Raw genomic sequence first — 21,376 nt, 5'->3', positions numbered from 1 at the left:
AAAGCAAGATGGCAGGGCCGGTAGCCTTCTCTACTTAACCTTAACTAACAAGAAGTGGAGTATACGAGTTCCACTCTTGCACTGTCATATTGGTAGCCGTTGTCCATGTTTGATTGGGAAGTCCAGGCAGAGTGACTCTCATTGCTATCGGTGAAATGATTTTCTTTCTCTAATCTCTTTGTAGAGGTATACCAAGGTAAATGTATGTCAACAGATTGTCACGCCGTATGCCCTCTTCATCGAAAAGTTCCCAGTTGACTGTAATCGAGGAGGTTGAGCATGATCGCTTTCAGTTAGATGCACATCAATGATTCTGGTCGATGTCACGTCAACGATTTTGAACTCCTGCTGGAGAGGAGAAGGAAGAGCGATATCTAAATAGCAAAAAAAGACTAGCTGAATCAGACAATCAGATAAGTCCAGCCTCAGTCAAGGTAGCAGTGGAGGACTTCCAATGCAGTGCCCGAAAGAATGCTTCGAACGAGCCACAAAGAAAGAAGGAGTAGCGCCATCACTTCCATTCCTGTCTTTGTTGAGCCAACTACTCGAAAAATGAAGTATGATAGATCAGCCCCAGTAATGGGTTTGTAAAGAAAGATCAGATGAGGGTGTTTAACCACAAATGAACCTGTCACAAGTCAAGATCTTTCTTTTAGCATTGGGATTGAGTTTGGTGTTCAGTCATCTACCGCGATTGACAACAAGGAGACATTAACGCTCGTAGAGTTGAGCAAGCTTTCCCGTGCCTCTCTTACTTTCTAGTCACATAGCCAGCTGCCATTTCGCTTGCAGCCATCAAGACTGAAGGCGAGTCAAGAAGGAAGAGAGAGTTTACAGTTCAAAACCTGGAGTGAAATAGTCTGGTTCTAACGAACCTGGCATCCCACACAGAAGACGATTTTTTTTTGATAGCAGACTTTCTTTTTTCCAAAGGAATGAAAGTACTTACTTGATAGAGTAAGGGAGTTAGAATGCGCTTTGGTTCACAGGTTTGGTGGTATATCCCTATCCCTATATAGATGGGCTCTGTAGTCGGGCTTAAGCCAGTTTCACCGAGGGTTTAAGCAGTGATTAGGTACGAGCAATAGTCTGATTAGGATTCTGCTGGAACTGCGCTCTCTATTAAGAGCATCAAAGCATTCGATTCGAACTAAAGAGATAGAAAGAATAGTGTAGTGTTTAGTTCCTTTGTGCCCAGAGGACTTGAAAGAGCTTCGGATTCTAGCGATCCTCAATTCAAAGTCGTAAGTCTTTCGCTTGACCGAGGGCTCGTTGGTCTTGGTTTCGATTCCAGAGATCGAGATTCGAATAGCAGTTGGGAAAGGGGATTTGGGCTAGATCGGATTTCGGATAGTGCATTGCAATTCATAACTTTTCCTTCCTCTATCTCATAGTAGGGAGTAGAAGGTCGGGGAAAATGACCGCTGAAGTGATGCTTTAGGAAGGAGAATGGCTAATGGCTGCTGCTAAGCCTTTCAACTCCCTGCCACGAACGGTAGCTGCGCTACAGCAATTCCCTTTTTATCATAAAGTAGAAGGAATTTTCTCTGATTCGTGTTCGCAGATAAGATAAGCTGAAGAATATACCGCAAAGCAAAGACAAAAAGCGAAAATAAATAAATGAGAGCGGTCATTTTTCATCAACAATTTTCGAGGAAAAGAAGAAGCGAATCAATCAGAATGGAGACAGGGGGGAGAGGCGAAAGAAAGATTGTCGAGCCTGCAAGCAGCAAGCAACAACGGCTGAAAAGCCGTTGCGCGCTAGCTTATAGTTTAGGGGTATAGTAGGGGTGCCCCTTTCTAAAACTTATATTTAATATAAGGTAAGCTTTTTTTGGAACTTTCGTTTTGGAGTTTTCCCCAACCTATACCTTACTAATATTACTAAAAAATAGGGGCTTACGTTTTTCAGCCGCATCGCACTTCCGCATAAACAATGGATCCGCTGGGCTGGATGAGCAACCTTCTCTGGAAAATAATAGTGAAAAGCCATGTCACTTGGAACGGAACTGGTTGCTTACTTACTTTTAGTAAGACCACTTTGGTAAGCAAAATTCGATTAGATAGGCATGGTTGCTTACAAGACAAGACAAAAGACAGCTTCTAGATGTTCTTTGCCTGAACATATAGAGGAAGCAACCTTCTATCTGGCCTCTGTACTAGTAGTGGAGTGGCTTGCTACTTTCAATCAGAAAAGGAAAGTTGAGCAAGGCAAGGGAGAAAGAAGTTGTCCCCTCTTCTCTGGTACCCCGCCACCGCATATGTAGAAAAAGAGGGAGCGGGGAAGGAAGAACAACCGTTTGACTTTGGCACATGAGGTGGCGGGTTTGGCTAGGTAACATAATGGAAATGTATCGGACTGCAAATCCTGGAATGACGGTTCGACCCCGTCCTTGGCCTCGGGGAGTGGCGAGCTGCACGGAATTTGAATTAATCAAATGGCATAGCATAAGGGGGCTTTCCTTTGTTATAAATCCACAGACAACATACTGGAACTTCCAAACCAAAGAAATGCAACATGAGAAGGAGCTTTTTACGTTACGCTTCAATAGAATGAATTCAGTAAGGGTAGAGCCCCATGGTTGATCGAAGGTCCTATGCCACTTAAACGAAAATCTATCTTACCTTCAATCCATCTTTGTTCAGCCAGCTCATAACAAAATGTTAGACCGGGCTGACACAACCAAATTGGTTGAAGAAAAGGAAACCCCAGCGACCAAGCACTCCCACCCCCAAAAGTGGAGACCGAACACCGCCAGGTTGTCGAGGACACGTCTGAAGAGGAGGCGGGCGCACTCTAAGTTGACCACCCTACCCACTAATGGACTATGAGGGGGGCAGGCGAACGGGAACCGACCGAGAACCCGAACCGCTTGACTGGCTGACCCCTTCATACTCGATTCATTAGGGTCGGGGATGGATGGAACCAATCAGAAGTGCAAATCGCGCAAGCGAAGCCGGGAAACGGACCGCAGCGCAACGACTAGGACTCGTGTCGGAGGAGCTTTGAGCGTGAGCTACCACTCATGCTGCGGCAAGGACCCGCAACTCTCGAAGGGGCCACCAACCGCCCGAATCACTGTAGCAAACCCTCCCTTTACTCAATGGATAGCGCTTATCCTCTTTCAATCAACAAAATGAGAAATAAGAAAAAAAGAAAAGAAAGAGGTCTTTATTGAGGAGGCTTTGCACCTGAAATAGGACTAATGAAAATCCAGAAGAATGGGTCTGGGCTTTCAAAAAGATGAAAATGCAAAGGGTAAAGAGAAAGTCTTTTGAACAACCAACCTGACATAAGGATTCTAGCTCGCCCACTTAGAGCAGATGGAGATTATCGGACGGGGAAAAGCGGCACTCGACATCTATTAAACAACACCAAGAACAAAGCCATACCATGCCCTCGGGAGAAAGACGTGATGATTGCCATGAATGCTGCCTTCGAGGACGTGTTGTACAAGAAGGTCTTTGCCGATTCCTATCAACATGGTGCACCCCTCAGTAGAGGGGCGTGAAAAGGCCGTGGAGACTTTGACCGAATGAATAGGGATCAATTGATAGACATTTTTATTGAGGAAGAGAATCCAATCCAGGATGAACGCTTTTTTCGTTCGCTATGTGCTGACTGGATGCGTACTCGCGTGATCGATCAATGGACGGGGGAATTGCGTGAATGACGAGACCGGCCTAACCTAAAGTAAAGGCTCTTCCCTCTCTGGATGGCGAATCTTGATTGACTGACACTAGGAACCGATTCGGAGAAACAAGAAGCATGACATGAGATACGCGGCGGATAAATTTCCGATAGCGAATTACTTGACTCGATGGATGGAGGGGGGCCTCCAACTCAAGCACGAAATCAATGTTGAGTCCACAATCATCGAAAGGGGCACCACCAAGCGAGATCGAGACCAGCACCTTGCATAGGGTTCCAAACCCGCGCTTCTTAAAATATCCCATAAAAAAAAAAGGTAGGGGCTTCAAAGCACAAGCGCGAAACTTGACTTTGAGAAAGAAGGGTGGCGCGCTAGCTGCAATCCTTCTAAAGTGCTAACGCCTATAGTAAGGGGCCCTTTTCTTGCTCGTTAGCGCTTTAGTTTGAGGCGCTAGCTTACTAATAATATAGGGCTTTTTCAGCTTGATCGGAATCGATTCTATAATTGAATATCAGAAGTGCTACTTAGTAGTAGAAACTCGGAGAGACAGACAGAGAGGGGACTCTATCATACCTGCAAATTCCTAGGATGAGAAGTAGGCCTGGCCTCTTGTTTTTGGCAGGAATAGTTCCAGCCTTTGTTGCCCCTCGGTAGAGTGAGTCTACTTAGCGAACTGGCAGGACGCGGAGATCAATTGATCAAAATATGAATCTCGAGAGTGGATGGTTGACCGCCGCCCCCTTGTCCTGGAGGCTCTCCGACCGGGGAGGGGCTTGCTATCGTAACCTTTTCCCCCGGTGTATGTGAAAAAGAGTGACGAACCCATTTTTTTTCGGTCATAGGTTGGTCCAAAGAATGAGAGTCGGCTTCCTTAAGTCCGTTGTTCCTCAGTAGCTCAGTGGTAGAGCGGTCGGCTGTTAACTGACTGGTCGTAGGTTCAAATCCTACTTGGGGAGAATTTCTAGTTATCGCTTTTCTGACCTAGCGACCCCTGCCCTTCTCCTTTGTTTCTAAACTAGCAGAATCGTGGGACATCAAAAGTGGGAAGTTGATTGTTGGTTTTTATTCCTCACTCTCGTATAGGTGAACTTGGTTCGTTTAATTCTTAGGGAGAAGAAAGATCCACTGGGAAGACTGGAGTAGTATCTCTTCATTAGCCGGAAGGAATTTGTCTCCACTAGCGTCATTCGAAAAACAAAAAAATCCGAACAAACAAGAAAAGGGTTACTGTTTAGGTAGGATAGATGGATGTAGTCCAATGGTTAAAGCTCTGCCAGCTTCTTGTAGACTGAACTCTCTTCTCTTTAGGCTCCGACTTGTTTTTGGGTGGGATGGTAGAATTTTTCTTCGCCACTAGTGCCAACGAAGTTCTTGGTAATTAACAAGGGGGAAGGAAGATCTCCACTCATTTCATTCATTCAGTGCCTGCGGTGAGGCGCGGCCCACAACAAAGGGGGAAAGCTTGCTTGCTGTAGCCCTATTTTATTTTAGTAGACTAGGCTTGGTAAGCGTAAGCTATTTAAGTAGGCTCGAGAAGGGTAGGCTCGCAGCTTCGCCAGAAGCGACTAGTCGCCTCCTTTCCCCCGCCGAAAGATGCTTAGCCAGAAGCGACGAAGGGGGGGCTGGGGAAGGCCGACGACTACATGAGGGGGAAGCTGTCGTAGAAGCTTTGCCCCTTGCTTTACAGAGATTTTTATGAACTGACTAAATGACTAGATTCTCCCGGAACGCTAGCTAAGCTAAAAAATAGTATGTTTTAATTCCCTTCAATCAAATCAATAAGCTTTTTGATTGATTCAGGGCGCCGCCCTCCTTCTTAGAACCCATTGAGGGGGGCCTCGGCCCGGGAAGGGGAGAGTGGCCGAGTGGTCAAAAGCGACAGACTGTAAATCTGTTGAAGTTTTTCTACGTAGGTTCGAATCCTGCCTCTCCCACTTGTTTGTTGTAGACTTCAGAGAAGAGAAAGGAGGCATTCGTCAGCGTAGGAAGGCCCACCGAGCGAAGCTCTTTCTTTCTTTTTTTGGGGTGTGCCGTGAAGTGAAATTGTATCGTATGTTAGTTAGAGAGGTTGGCGAACTACTACGATCTATGGATTCCCCATCTATATCCAATCCCAACGAGAATAGAAGCGAGTCGCTTCCGGCTTGGCTTTTAGTCGTAGTCCTTTAGCTTATGTAGTGGTCGGGCTTCCTACACGCACGCGCCCGCCAGAATGCCTCCTTGGTTCTGGACGAAGCCAAGCCGTCGGAGAACAAACAAAGCCGATACATACGATAGGCGAAGGAAAGACCCCCATTTAATAGCGCCTGGGGAACGCAAGTTTGATCGAGGATTGGAGAGGAGAGGTGGAAGAAAAGGCTCGGGATGGATTTAGGAGTCTTTGTGCGAGCCGTATGCGGTGAGAGTCGCACGTACGGTAACGAGGGGGGTTCGCGTCTATACGTGTAGTGTGGTGGTTGGGCCTACCCACCCTATTTGTTCCATGATCTATGGGTCGACTGGAGCTACCCACTTCGATCAATTAGCCAAGATTTTGACCGGATACGAAATCACTGGTGCTCGATCTAGTGGTATTTTTATGGGGATTCTTTTTATCGCTGTTGGATTCCTATTCAAGATCACTGCAGTTCCTTTTCGGGCGGCTGTAGGACGGACGGCCGCCTATAGGTGGTAGGGTAGGGTGGGTGGTACCGATCAGATTTCGGCCAATCTTCCTAACCGCGCGCGGGCCGGGCTTAGAGCGCGTGAAACTCATCACTACCTCGTAAGGGCATTGAGACCATAGCATGTTAAACGAAAGCGCCGCTTTCTCTGTAGTGTTGTCACACAGCTGCCCGCCTAGAAGAGCCACTCGCTCTGTAGTGTTGTCACACAAGATAAGCACGCCGCCCGCCTGCTGGCCGGGCGAATCGAAGTTCTCTTCCGGTCAACTGTCCACCCAGTCAAGTGCAAAAAACACAGTAGAATCACGCAACGCACGCTGCTGGTGTGCTTCCTGCCCGCGAGGAAAGAAAGAAGAGCGACAAGGTTTAGTTCAGATTTGACTGTTTGCAGCATGGGAGCAGATTACCCAAAAAATCCCTGGGAACAATGAAAAAAAAAAAGATATCTCGGTAACGAAAACTATAGGGGGCTGTATTGGCGAGATCCAACGGTGAACAGCTGCCCAAAAGAAAAACCGCCTGGAAGTCCGAGGACCTTTAGTACCGTACCCTACCCCCGAACCAGCAGCCTTCGCGCCAAGCAAGACCGCCCTTGTCCCTTTCCTTTCTCCATTCTGCCTCTTTCTTTGCTTTATTCTAATAGAGTCTAAGGCAAAGCAAAAGTAAGTGGTTCGTATGCCTACTTGACGAAAGGGAACGAACTTTGTTTCGTTTCCGGGGTTATGGATTGGATTCAGTCAGCGTCACGACATAATCAAAAGGAGGGAGTGACGCTTTGGTTACCGGCGAACGCTTCCAAAGTCGACCCTCTCGAGTTTCCGGCTGTTTCCTAGATTGAAGTAGCCTTTCGTCGCCCTAGCAAACGAAAGAAGTCACTATCAAACAGCTCGCCCTACTGAAGTACCAAAGGTGCGCTCCGCCCGGTGACTAAGAAAGAAATGGGTTTGCGCTTAAATTGAAGTGATGAGGTCGCAAAGAGGGAAGTAGGGCTCCTATTGACTAAAGGTTGGTTTTTAGGTTTCCTTTAGAATGAAAGTAGCTATGAAGCCCCTACTACTTACTTTGTTTGATTCAAAAGGCGAACAGCCCCCCCCGACTAGTCGTATGGGGTGGGGCTTGTGGTAAGCTGCCTTGGATATGAGGAATTCCTAAAAAAAAAAGGCAAAGTCCGGTATTTGACGAAGATCTTCCTATCAATAGATAGGAATTAGTGTTCGATATAGGTGCTATTGAGCATCTGCTCTTTCTCTCTCCATTTTTTTTAGAGAAAAAAAGATATCTCGTTCATCTATCTTTTGTCTATTTATCATTGATTCTATCTATGAATCAAGTCGAAAGACTTCGTTTTTGGGTTCCCCGAAGCCCCGAATGGATTGGATCGTTTCCGCCAACGAAATGAACGCGGAGCCCGTTCCGAATGCTTCTCCGATCCGGAAGTTCTCGCAAAGAGAATAAAATGCTGCTCTCCTTCCCTCTGTCTTTTCTCGCTTTGCTAATCTTCCCCTCTAACGCGGGCCGGGCGGCGGCGGGCGCGGGAGGAAGAAACCTAAGAGAAGACGTTCTTATCCGTTGTCCTTATTTTATTTTTTCAGTGCAACATAGGAAAGCGCCCTCTTTTTGTCATCTCTGCAGCTTTCCTTTGTATTGAACGCATGGCGTAGCTAGGACCTTCAAATCATGTTTGAGCCTATGTTCAAAGTTCAAACCAAACCCATCCCCCTATTTGAATAAGGCTGGAAAGAATGCCCGCCAAGTTCAGATAAGGGAATGCTTCCCCCAACCATTAAAGGAAAGGCTCGACGAAGGGAGGGGGATGCGGCGGGGGGAGGAAAACGCTTTCGGAGATCGAGAGATTTTATTTGTTTTTCATCAAAAACGAAGAAGGCCGAGGATGGCCTACGGTGCGTGTTATCTGAAGGGAACACGCTTTTTCGACCGCGGTGGTATGATTGCCGGGGCCTCTCCTCGTTCCGCCCGCTGGCCTATTGGGATAGCAGCCTTCGGGCTTTGCCTGCCCTTTATAATAAAAAATTCCGGCTCGGCCCGGGAAAGCGCTGGCAACAACAGAAAGGAAGGGGTCCATGTAACTGCTGCGCCCGCCCCTCTTCTTAATCAATGGGGCAGCAGGTTCGGCATCTACTAGAAAAGAGAGAATCCACTTCAGATAACCATGCCTCTGCTAGGCAGCGTGTGGAATGGCCAAGAGCGGACCTTTTTGGATATATAATCCAAGTCGAGAGTGGAGTTACGGGAACAGCCGTCTGATGGAAAACAACTTTCACGTTCGGTTCAGAGAGCACTTTTTTCGTTGAGAATTCCTCGTTCCCTTTCGTGTGAATTCCCCAACGGTGAATTAAAAACTTGTGGGGCCCTATCTATTCCATCTCTCGAGCCCCGAAGAAAAACCCCCTCCCCTTCGGACTCCATATCTCTTTTGACTCTATATATGTGGGCACCTGATATCTATGAGGGTTCACCCACCCCGGTTACAGCATTCCTTTCTATTGCGCCTAAAATTTCGATTTCTGCTAATATTTCACGTGTTTCTATTTATGGTTCCTATGGAGCTACATTGCAACAAATCTTCTTTTTTTGCAGCATTGCTTCTATGATCTTAGGAGCACTGGCCGCCATGGCCCAAACGAAAGTAAAAAGACCTCTAGCTCATAGTTCAATTGGACATGTAGGTTATATTCGTACTGGTTTCTCATGTGGAACCATAGAAGGAATTCAATCACTACTAATTGGTATCTTTATTTATGCATTAATGACGATAGATGCATTCGCCATAGTTTCAGCATTACGGCAAACCCGTGTCAAATATATAGCGGATTTGGGCGCTCTAGCCAAAACGAATCCTATTTCGGCTATTACCTTCTCCATTACTATGTTCTCATACGCAGGAATACCCCCGTTAGCCGGCTTTTGTAGCAAATTCTATTTGTTCTTCGCCGCTTTGGGTTGTGGGGCTTACTTCCTAGCCCCAGTGGGAGTAGTGACTAGCGTTATAGGTTGTTGGGCGGCCGGAAGGTTGCCACGAGTAAGTCAGTTTGGGGGGCCGAAGGGCGTTCTCCGTGCACCGGACACGTAGCTTACCGAATCAGTTGCGACACAGATGGGAATGCATGCTACGAAAGATAGGGTCGAGTCTGATACATCAACCGTCTACTCAATATCCTTGTTTGAGTCCACAATCACTACACGAGATGAACCTTGGTTTGGTGAATTGAAGTTGGCCTTAGGTGTAATAGGACTCCCAGTTACTGCGCGCGATCGTATACTGAGGTGCTCCCCGCCGGTTGTTGGAACGACGCGAGCCGGGCCGGGCCTCGATTCAGAAAGATGAAGGGCCTAAAAGTATAAATAGGGGGTTCAAAATTCCCCATCTCATTGGGGGCGGAAAACGAATCGACATCTCGATGTGATACAGCCTTTTCTATTTTAGTTGGGAAAGAACGGCGAAGTCCATCCGAATCGTCCAATGAAGAATAAGAGGAGAGCAAAGCGCCAATGGCGCGCGAAGCGCATGCGGAGCGGGCACGGAGAAAAATAAGTGTGGAGGAGAAGCAGCCGAGCTCATTCCCTTCGCTTCCTGGGCCCAAAGCAGTGCAGTCTTTCCTGGCCAAATCAAGGATTTGGGGCTTTTTGCTACGCTACTTAACTATATAAATAGAAAGATAGATCCATCCATCTATCCTATCCGATTTCGATTTTGATATCTAAAAAAGAATCGATTTCATTCAACGTTTGATTCAAAGAACTGCGCTTAGCCCCCCCGCTCATGAAACGACTCTGCTGCAATGCAATGGATGGCAGAGGGTCCGTAGTACCCAAAGCGCTGGAGTGATCCAGTAGTCGGGAAGGGGCCTAGAAGTGCCTACTACTACACCACACTACACTTGGCTCTACACATTTACCGAGCTAACCCCTGTCCAGTGCCTGGCAGAGCTAAGGGGGCTTCAATCCTTATTCCTTATCCCCATCTTCGCCCAGGCTAACGGGGCCTTACTTATTCAGGGGGGAGAGTGGAGCCTCGAGAAGCACTGTTGAGAGGAAGATCCTTGGCTCCTCTTCATTCTCTACAGGGTTCCAAACCTTTCTTCAACATAGGTGACAACGCGGGGCAGAGATGGAAGAGATCGAACAAATATGGAAAAAGAATCATATTGAAAACGTTCCTAACCCAACCCCTTCCTTCGTAGAGCTGTGTATTGTAAGTGATCCGAACCTGCCCGGAGCGAGCCTCCCATAGAGGCAAGTGAAGTTGGTGAGCCGTATGATGGGCAACTATCTCCTGCGGTTCGGAGAGGACTCAGCTGTTAGTTAGTACCCCCTTGGTTTCGGGGTGGACCCTTTCACTCTATTTTATTATATACGCTTAGCGAAAAGAATGTTTTTTGATACACCTAGGACATGGATTCTATATGAACCAATGGATCGTAACAAGTCGTTACTACTAGCAATGACTTCCTCTTTCATTACTTCATCCTTTCTATATCCCTCTCCTTTGTTCTCAGTTACTCATCAAATGGCACTCAGTTCATATCTTTAAGTTCGATCATTGACAAGGTTCAAAGAAAGGGTGGCCCATTGATAAAGAATCGATTACAAACCAATAGGGTCTTCGGGAGGAATTTATCAAGTAGAAGAAGGAAGGGATTACTGTAAGATGGAATGCTTGCTTGCTGTAAGGGAATAGAAAGCTTGGTAGTTCCTGCTTAGCAGGTGGAGTCGCCCTTCGCCACCAGATGAATAATTAGCAGGAGATGGGGTCTCGATAAGAGGTTTCGAAAGGGATTAGTTCATTCGCAGGAATGGTCTCGGAGATGGCTTATCTTCCCTCGGATGGAGCTTCTTACCTGTAGTTGGAGATGCAATATATGGGGTTCCGAGCTAAGAGGTTCCATGGATCCATTAGTTGGTTCCGGTTCCTCGCTAGGGGAGAGATCAGCATCGATAGGACATGGAGATGTGGGCTCAGGAAGGAGCAGAATAGGAGTTGGAGTCTCTCCTTAATCGGGGGAGACCCAGAGTCAGAGGTGAGAGTGGATTCCTTTCGAGTTTTTCTTGAACCAGTAAATGGGATCTCATTTCGAGTCGAAGAAGAGGTAAACAGCTCTGCCCAAGTGGCAACGAATGCCGATAAGCAAGTAGACAAGTTGATTGATTGGATTGGAGGTTCAAAAGAAGAATGTAAGAAAGAGGGATAAGACCGAGGCCTCGGACTCTCTAGGCTCCTCTGGTCTCTATCGACCGAGTGAACATGCCCACTACCTTCTACCCCGTTGTCCCTTCTTTCATAGAAAGGGGTTCAAGACTACTAAGCAGATGGTCCGATCCGAAATGCTAAAATAGATCCTTGCTAAGCTTCTTTCCCAGGTAGTTGCCGGTCGGCGGCCTTGTCAACTGAATTCCCCACTCCATCCTGTGCTACATCGAATCAAAAGATTAATCCAGTTGGGAATTTCCACAACAGGATCTTTATCTCACTAACAAAATCTGAGGCTGATACCTGAGAAGTGGAGTTCCCCTATTTCATGCCTAGAAGGCCCTATCTATGCTACTAAAGCTGGTAAGGGAAATGAATGAAATAAGCTTCTTCAATTCGCATGTGGTAAGCCAAACCATTTTCTCTTCTTTTTTTTTGCATCTAGAATGCTTTAAGCGGTATTTCAACAACGAAAATCATGGTACCAAAGATGGTGCGCCTTCAGAGGTGGAGCCAATTAGCCGCTTTCCTTGTTGCCATGTACCTGGTATCCAGGGATGGGACCTTCCGCCCAATTCTTTTCTTGCCTCGGACGGGAGTCGTCATCATTGATGGTCTTTCTTGAGGAATGGTTCCCCCAGGTGGTTCATCAATCCTCCTTCAAGCTAGGGGATGGCTGGTTGGGAAGGTCTCTTTGGGGCGAAATGGGCCAATCAGAATAACGTCCTTTGAGAGTTCGAGATGTAGGAGCGAGTCTTCGACTTTCGGTTCTGAGGATCTAATTTCCTGATGCCGTTGGGTACGGGTTTGGGTACCAGTGACTCAAGTCTTTCGCGAATAGATTATTGAAGAACTTTTCCTAACTGAGACCAATCTTTGTTCTCACCTATCTATGAACGAGGAGAATCTACGAGGATACGCGGGCAACCCACGTATGAGAGATCTGGTCCTTTCGGCTCTAATTCTTTCTCAAATCAAGCGGACTGGGATGGGAATGGATCAGTGGGTAGGAGCCCTTAATAGAGTTACGATGAAATAGCCTGTTTTAGGGCATAAACCTTATTTATGGAAGGGAAGACTTTAGAAAAAATAAATAATACATTTGACTCAACCCCGTGTTTTTAGGTTAGGACGAGCCTTGAAAAAGCCTATTTTTGATTAGTTTCTCCGGTATAGGAGAATTAAAAACTTTCTAATTGTGGCTTGTCTATTAGTGGAAATGGGCCGATGAGCTTTAGCCCCTGGGCGGGATCAAACAATTCTCTTTTCGAAGCCGTCCATTAACTAAAAAAGGCTTGCGGGCTTTCACCGGTAGGGAAGGTTAAAATTCGAAGAGATATGCCAATATAGCTTCAGTGGATCTAGTGGGAATGAGATTCTATGCCCAAGTCAGTCTCTTAAGAGTCAAGCTTGCCTAACCGCAGAAGTAGGACCGAGGACCAAGAGCTCGGGAAATCAAGATCGGATCTAGCGCTTTGCCTTTGCCCTTGTTGTCAACATTTGTTTTGGATGTTGATGCTTCATGATCGTTCTTCCCACTGAACTTCTTCTTGCCTTTAGAGTTTTTGTTCTTGTCTGCCCCATCTGAACTTCCTTTGAAGTCCATTAAACTCTCTGCTACCGTGATAGCTGAAGCGAGGTTATTCACTTTCTCCCTCCTCAGTGCGTTCTGAACCTACAACTGAAATCCAGCATAAAGTTGTAAAGCTTTTCTTCCTCACTTATACTACCCACTTCGAGCATCAGAGATTGGAAGCTCTTCATATACTTACTCTCTAACTGAACCCGTTTGTTTGCCTAAAACGCCTTAATCAGTCTCTTGCTAGCCATTGGACATTACACGGCAAAACCATCTTTCTCAGCTCTTGTTTCATCTCTGGCCAATCGGTGATAGGTTGGCGTGAAGAATCCTCAACTCTGGGTTTCCACCATAGTTTTTTCATCACCCACAAGATACATGGAAGTAATGCTAACTTTATCTGCTTCCGGTATATGAGCCACTCTGAAAAACTGTTAGACATCGAACACGTTGGCCTAAGGCCTTCCTTGGAACTCCGAGCACCATTGAAGGCCTTAGGCTCAGGGTTCCAAACCTCTGGTCTCCCCCTGCGCTCTCAAACCTGTCGAGAGAATTTTGAATAACTCATTATAATAGTAAGCTGCAATCGGAGAAAAAAGCCTATCTATAAAGTGTTCCGTGAAAGGGAACAGGACTGAGAGCTGGGAAACAGGATTCGTCAAATAGCGGTATCCTAATCCCGCGTCTATGGCCAAACCATGCTCCCCCGGGGCCCCCTTACTCTTATTTTTATGCTTATTTAACTAACCTCTCTCTTTCTAGTTTCTTAGATAAGAATTACGAATGCTAAGGACCCTTGGAAATGTGTTTAGAAAACCAGCCGAAAAGATAAAATAGGAAAACGGATATGACTTATCGATCCTATACAGAGAAGGAGAAGCAAAGAAGATCGAAGGCTTAGCTAACAGCTCTTTTAGTCTCAATCTAGCTGAAACTCTATGACACTTTTTCAAAAACCGTTTAACCGCTGGTTTGACCAAATTCCATACTGAAGCACCAATTCACTGATATTGAAAGCGCCTTTTGTCAAACAGTTGGCATGTATCTAAAGGACACCTCTTCCCACACCCACGGCTGGCAGAATCAAGGCTCTGATACCATGTTTGTAACATCTCTTTTGGAGCAGCCCCTTTGTGTCTCCCAACCAATTCAAGACAGCAACTAATAAGACAGCCAAATCAACTGAGTAGAAACCCAACAGACCTTTGTTGGCAGTTTGCCACCAAATTTGATAGATCAAATGTCCAATGCAAGCTCTGCGGCAACAAGTACTCAGGCGAGAAAAATGGAAAATAAGATTGAAATTCCACTTGGCATGTTTGGCTGGAAATAACATCGCCATATGCCAAAATTCTACAGAATTGGCCAAAGAGCTTTCTCGAGGATCCCCTTCACTAATAAAGAAGGCAATAAAAGAGAAACAAATGAGGAAGAGTGCTTTATTTGAAATTAGGATTGGCCAAAAAAAGGAATTTCTTTTCGGTGGGAGTGGATCTAGTTGATGTAACAGAGGAGCCTAGCCTAGAGAGGGCAGGGCTGTCGTACGGAGGATTTTGATGACAGTGGTATTGGGGAATCTTTGCGGAGCGGTCTCTCTGCATCAGGCGCTACGAGAAAAAGAAGTTGAGTCTCTTTTTTCCTTCTTTTGAAGAAAACAGTAGTACAACCCTCGATGAAATCAGTATTTTCGCAGAGGTTGCATGCAGCGGCTAGGAGAGCTATTGGGAGGTTCTTCCTATATGAAGACATAAGCTTTTATGCAGTTTGGGACAATTCATACTACCAGCCTATGTTTATGCTGTAGCAGTTTGTGGTGCGGGCTTCAAAGGCCCCTCATAGTTTGAGATGCGCACTACCATTAGGAGTAGAAAGGAAGACCCCGAGAAGGAATTTTCAACTATAAGAAACCTCACTTAAGAAGAAGTAGTTGAAGCTGGGCTCCGAACTATGAGAGTTTGCTTTTGTTTTATGTTTCTAAGAGCAGTCTATCTGATCAAATAAGGGATCAGACCGCTCCTGGTGTTCGAACTAGTCATTAATGGTCGGCTTCATTGGTATCCTTTCGGTATGCATTGCGAACACTTTCAGTTTTAGCGTCTTATCTTCTTTAGAGAAGTGAAACTCGAACGGATAGAGCTGATGGTCCAACTACATAACTTTTTCTTTTTTATTATTTTTATGGTCGTGCCTCGTGGCACGGCAGCACCCGTACTATTGAAATGGTTCGTCAGTAGAGATGTTTCCACGGGTGCCCCTTTTTCCAATGGTACTATAATTCCTATTCCTATCTCTTCATTCCCTCTTTTGGTCTATCTACATTCCAGGAAATTCATACGCTCCATGGACAGAGCAAAAAGTGGAGTCTTGGTCAGAGCAAGCCGCCCTATTCTATTACCAGACATAATTGGGAGAAGCTCATCCGATACTAGAGCTAGAAACGCCTTATTTCGTTTCGTTCCTGTTCTTCATTTTCTTCTTCTCGAATCCAAGGGGGACTTCTCATATTTAGAATCTTTCTGCGGTGTGCTCCGTTTACTATTCTTTCGTACTTTCTTCTTTTTACCACGCGATAGGTCAGCGAAGCATGAACGGGCGCGGAGAAGGAAACGCCAAACACTTCGGCCTAACGGGAATGAGCAACGACGAAATGACAAGATGAGGTGCTCCGGGCACCCCCATTTAGAAAGAAGGGTCGAAGGTTTTGGGCCTGTAGCTTTCCCCGTCCCCCCTTCGTCGGGTGGTGCTTGTGTAGGGGATATGCCACCAGAAATCGGGCTTGAAGCTCTTGCCTTACCAACGAGCCGACAGCTGATGGCTATGGCTGTTGGTCACGACTACTACCAAAAAGCTCCAATGAAGATGAATATTTCACATGGGGGAGTGTGCATCTGTATGTTGGGTGTTCTTCTGTCGTGCGACCCGGCGGCTTATGTGCGACCTGTGGCCCACGCCTCCTATTTGTTCAGGGCGGGCGGCGTGAACTCTGATTCGATTCGGGTATTGAATCCCGCCGCTGAGATGCTCAGTTGACTCCTTAACCTTGATAGGAAGATGGCTTATTCAATAATTCGTGCATAAGGGTAAGGAACTTTGGATGAACTAATGCGAATGGGTGTAAGCCTCGCTGCTCGGAAACACCCAGTGCTGACCACACTGAGAGACACGAAAGCGCAGGTAACGCCAATTGGCGAAGTGGCGTTAAGCATCCCTAGCGGTACGAAAAGAGAGGTCGTGATGATATCATCTACGTCCGTACCGCTCCTCGTGGAGTAGATCCCGCATCCGACCAAGTCTTTGACCAGGGAACGGGGGAATTCCCACTACCGCTGGCAGGCCAGCCGGGCCGTGAGCGCGGTGGGAACGGGCTTCCCAAAAAGCCAGCCCCGGGCCGGGGTCAGCATAGAATGAAGGGGACGGCCCTAATGTTGTGTTGGCAAAGCCAACTTCTTGGGTTGCGGGCGGAGAAGAGCGGACGTGGGGACTCGGGTCGGGGCGCAGCGTAATTAAGAGAGCCATTCCATTTAGGGCGAGACAAAATGGGCGGGCACGAGCGGTCTGGTGTCCGAGCCAATTGGTCAGACGACGACTACTTCACTTATTAGATTAGTATTAGCCGCCTATCCCGGAATGAAATGAGATAAAATAGAAAGAACGCGAAGCGCTAGCGCTATAGGATCGGTTTTTTTGGGGGGATAAGCTCGCTTCTTCACAAGCTTATCCCCGCCCCGACCGGCAGCTGCTGGGTCTCCCCATCTCTCCTAAACTTCCCCCGGTCTTCGGCCCGAGCTGTATGAGGCAGAAACTCGTCCCACGTACGGTTCGGAGGCCGAGCCCCACCCCAGCAGTAATGGTGCGGTTTAGGTCAACTAACACAAAGAAGATACAGTTCACTCAACGATTGCCTTTGGGTTCCGAACTCCATATGGGGAAGGAGCGTTGTTGTTTGCGAGGTCTCGATCATTTACATGCACCCACTTTTCATTCCATTTGTGGGAATTTGATGATCTATAAACCGTCCCTAACGAACGATCGGCTCATGTTTGAGCATGATGAATCACTTCGTGCCGACCCGTTGCTAATAAACTTTCCGGCCTCATATGAGAATGGAAAACTGGAGCATTTTCTGCATCGGTGGATGAAGAATCGTAAACATAATAATTTCTGGTTAACCATGTTCCCAGAAAAAAGATACTTTCGAGAAACGACGAGCACGACTGAAGTGGCTATACATACAAATCTATTTACGGATCTATATGCTTCGATTGGAACTGGAAGTTCCAGAACTGGAGGCTGGTATACCACCATAATGAAACTTCCTTTTATTTTTTTTATTTGGATCGGATTTATGTTGGCTTCGTTGGGAGGCTCGCGTAGTTTGTTACGTCAGCTCCAAAAGGATAAGTTGCGTTGGAATCGAGAAAGTTCCGTGGAGTTCATAATTGCATAAAAGGAGTCAAAGTAGTGGCTGCGGCGCGTCGAGGCACTTCTTTGATGGTCCCCGTCCGGTGATGGCCCCCGCCCGCCGGCCTGCCGCCCCGCTCTGAAGAATTCATGGGCCTAAGGCGGGCGAGACAAAATGGGCGGGCACTACTAACCAAGCCAAGCCTAGTTCTCGCCGATAAGCGCTGGTAGCTTGCTTCCAAGCCTTGCCTTATATAATAGTTGTGGCCATGGCCCGAAGGAGCCTTAAGCGCTTGTACAATGCTCAAGTCAAGGCTCTGGGCAACGAGTAGGATGGAGCCTTGACTTTCTATTATATTAGTAAAGCGTGCCATATATATTGAGGGAAGGGAAAAGGGGTCTCTTTCCTCGCCCGATTGGTCTCGTACCTCGCCCGATTGTAGAGGTCGATCCCCTATCACCTTCGGTGCCCCCTTGTGGTCCTTCTCTTTAGCTTTTCCTCGGCCTTTAGAGCTAGTTGATAGGCCACTTTCCACATCTGATGCATCGAGATTTCATCTTGGATTTATAACCTCAAGCCCTATCAAGCAAGCAAGGGATTCTGCGTCGGATTCGTTCAAGCCATTGCAAATAAACAATTGGTAGAACTCTGCTACTTTTTTTTTAAGGAGTAGGGGCTTTCTTGTACGCTTCTCTCCCTCCTATCCTTTAAAGCGAAGTGAAACCTTTGGAACAAGCTTTGGGTCTAATGTTCGGGTAGAAATGAATCCTGCAACCTCGATCGCATCTTGTCCCATGTACTTCCCTTTGCCTTTCCGCTCACGCCTTGCTTGGACTTGATCCCACCAAATTGAGGCTTTCCCGTGCTCTTCCGAAAGAAGCATCTGGAAATGACTTGTCATGGGCTTATGCGATGAAGAATGATTTGCGCGGGAAAAATTCTTGTGCTTATGTGGATGGGTCGCTCAATTTCCCAAGACTAGAGAAGGGGATTTTCCTACAAAAGATGAAAAGTGCTTAGCTTCAAATGGGATGACTTGTTTACTTCCTTTGAGCCTCATATACACCGTCACCCCTTTTTCGACTGCTAAAGATTAAAAAAAAAAGTAATCTTGATTCTCAGGATGATTCTTCACCTTTCTATCAGTTGCAACATGAAGAACATGCCTTAGCTTATAGGTAAAATAAAGAAAGAAGTGTGCTATACTATTTATTTTATTACCGAAGGCTTAGGCTTCTATGGGACCAGCCGAACATGCTTCGGGACATCGACCCTATGGTCAGAATCTTCAATCTGGAAGCTCTGCTGGTGCATCAGGCCAACGAAACATGTCCAAGATTGCCACTATTGCAAGAAGCCGGGTCACATGATTGCAGACTCTCGAAAGCGGCAGAATGCAAACTCTCGTCGACAGTCAGACACAGCTCATCTTGCCGCTCTCCCAGAGACGCCTACAGAATCGGAAACTTTCCAATCCCCTTACTCCATAGGGCCTCTGAAGCATTACTTCTATGATCTTAGGAGCACTCCCACGCCCGACACAGATAGTTTTACCCCACGACAGCGGAAGCAGATTCAGAGGTTGAATCCGTCTTGTCATATCTCTTCCTCCTCTGCAACAGGTATTTGCTCCCCCTTATGCTTACAACATAGGGGGCTGCTTACTTTCTTCGGGTGCATCGAAGAATATGACTGGTGATTCTTCACTTCTTTCTTCTCTTCGTTCTCTATCTAAGTTCCTTATAGTTTAAACTGCAAACTCCGAGCAATTCCCTCTAACTAGTCTTGGTACTCTCTCTCGTTATCATCGAATATGCTCTGCTCTTTTTCATCTTTCTGTTCTCAGTGAATCTTCTTTCCGGCTTGAAAAAGAAAATGCTTATATTCACTTATCTCCTACCTCCTGTCTTGTAGAGGATCATGCGAGAGGCCTTATGGAGTAAGGGATTGATTGGGAAGGACCGTAGAGTTGGCAAGCTCTCTTTTTGAGAAACTTCGTTTACCTTTTCTGGTGTTGTTTTCTCTACTCCCCTTTTTTTGTTGTGGCATCGTAGATTAGGACATGTCTCCAGCCCAAGACTTAGATATTTTATTTCTACTGGAATGTTGGGGTCTGTACCTAACATTGAGATTTCTACTTGTATGGGTTGCAAGCTGAGAAAAGACTCGGCCCTTCCTTTATTAATATTAAAGACGCTTTTTCTACTTCTTTTTTTGATCTTGTGTCCGAAACCCATTCTGCCTCTCTGTTATCGAAAGGAGGCCGTATATGTCATTTTTGACAGAAGAATGAAAAAATGGACTAAAATCAAGGTTTTCCGTTCTTCTTCTTGAGGTGAATATATCTCCGCTGCCTTCCGAACTCTGCTTGCTTCAACTCACTTCATTTACAAAGCGCTTTCCCAACGATCCTGCCCCCACACTCCTCAGCAGAATGGAGTTGCCGAGCGGAAGCATCGCCATATATTGGAGACAGCTCGCTCTCTCTTGCTCTCCGCTTCTGTCCCTAGTCAATTTTTGGCTGAAGCTGTTTTGACTGCTGTATATTTTTTGAACCGAATACCTTCCTCTGTTATCTCCGGCCTGTCTCTTTTTGAGAGAAAATTTGCTACCCCGCCGGACTATGAAGAGCTTCGAGTCTATCGGGAGAGGATGTGGTGGTAACCCCCGCGGCTTCGTCTAGAGCCGGGCGTCCAGCCGTGTAGGAAGACTCACCCTAGCCACTATAGTATAGCGACCCCGCCCCCAACTCTAGCTGAGAAGCACCCTCCATCCACTTTCCCTTTTCCGCGTGCCCAAAAGCCCGCCCGCCTGGTTTATGAGCCCCTTTCCGATTCCCTCACCCAATCTCATGAGAAGCAAGCCCAGCGGGCCCTGCCTTAACCTGTCCCCGGGCAGCCAGCCCTCACCAGGCTGCTGGGCATTGCTAAATGCTCCGACACGAAGCAAGCTCTCCCGAATACGACAGATGCGGAAGTGGCTAAAAAAGTCGGAAGAAGAAAGTAGTTGGACAACTGTATGCACGAGGGTACATTAGTATTCTGGGAATTGGCAACATTGACAGAAAGGGGAAGAAAAGGGGGTAGGAATAAACTTTTTTAGGTTTAGCTATACTAAAGTAAGTAGTCGGCCTAACCTTCGGTTCCCGTAACTAAGTTTTTCTTTCTTTTTATGTACTTTTTCTTACTAAATTTAGACTTTTTTACTTTTATTGAAGTGTGGGGCAAAGGGCGCCCTCTACTTCTACTTTTAACTAAACGCGAACAGCCGGCATTGCAAGCAAATATAGAGCCCCCACCCGTTTGAGTCGTTTCGAGCCGGAAAGCGTACCGGCAGTTTGAGTCGCGAAAGGGCCGCTTGCTTAATTATTATATTATTTTAATAAATAATAGATATAGAATATTCTATATCTATCTATCAACAATAAGAAAAGAAAATCATTTTTTTTTTTTTCTAATTGTTCATTCCTGGGAAGAGGAAGAAGCAGATAGAGCAAAGGCCCCCTTTCCGTCCGCTCTTCCCGAAGTGAGCAAATTGCATGTAGAGATCCGTAGGGGCTTATAGTTTAATTGGTTGAAACGTACCGCTCATAACGGTTATATTGTAGGTTCGAGCCCTACTAAGCCTACCACCCCTTCTCTTCACCCGATATAAGGCAGGCGAAGTCCCCGCCACCCTGCAGATCTCAATCTAGCGACGGCACCTGGAACCACACTGCTGCCGCTGCCCTTCGGGCACACCTCCTACGCTTACCAGTCACCTACGCTCTTGCAGCATGCCCCCTTCGGGCAATACTACTTTCGTAATACGCGAAGCAGCTGAGCGATAGCTCTTCGATCGCTATATTCTCGCGATGGCGAAGGATCGAAG

At 46.6% G+C, this 21,376-nt stretch overlaps 1 protein-coding gene and 4 non-coding genes across 5 annotated transcripts; all 5 read left to right on the top strand.

The window, feature by feature from the left end:
• The first annotated feature begins 2,329 nt into the window (after positions 1 to 2,329).
• trnC-GCA lies at positions 2,330 to 2,400 on the top strand. Its single transcript has one exon. It is a non-coding gene; the product is annotated as a tRNA-Cys (tRNA).
• A 2,137-nt stretch (positions 2,401 to 4,537) lies between these two features.
• On the top strand, positions 4,538 to 4,609 carry trnN-GUU. Its single transcript has one exon. It is a non-coding gene; the product is annotated as a tRNA-Asn (tRNA).
• An 895-nt stretch (positions 4,610 to 5,504) lies between these two features.
• Positions 5,505 to 5,587, top strand: trnY-GUA. The gene has a single exon. It is a non-coding gene; the product is annotated as a tRNA-Tyr (tRNA).
• Positions 5,588 to 15,243: 9,656 nt separating this feature from the next.
• On the top strand, positions 15,244 to 17,551 carry ccmFC (cytochrome c biogenesis FC). The gene is made up of 2 exons: positions 15,244 to 16,016; positions 16,972 to 17,551. Exons 1-2 carry the CDS (start codon positions 15,244 to 15,246, stop codon positions 17,549 to 17,551), a joined length of 1,353 nt encoding a protein of 450 aa, YP_009153929.1.
• Positions 17,552 to 21,060: 3,509 nt separating this feature from the next.
• Positions 21,061 to 21,141, top strand: trnM-CAU. Its single transcript has one exon. It is a non-coding gene; the product is annotated as a tRNA-Met (tRNA).
• Positions 21,142 to 21,376: the final 235 nt, after the last annotated feature.

Source organism: Gossypium hirsutum, mitochondrion, assembly GCF_007990345.1.
Source record: "Gossypium hirsutum mitochondrion, complete genome".
In the NCBI taxonomy this organism is placed as follows: domain Eukaryota; kingdom Viridiplantae; phylum Streptophyta; class Magnoliopsida; order Malvales; family Malvaceae; genus Gossypium; species Gossypium hirsutum.
The sequence above is the reverse complement of the archived record's forward strand: the minus strand, read 5'-3'. Positions and strand labels throughout refer to the sequence as shown.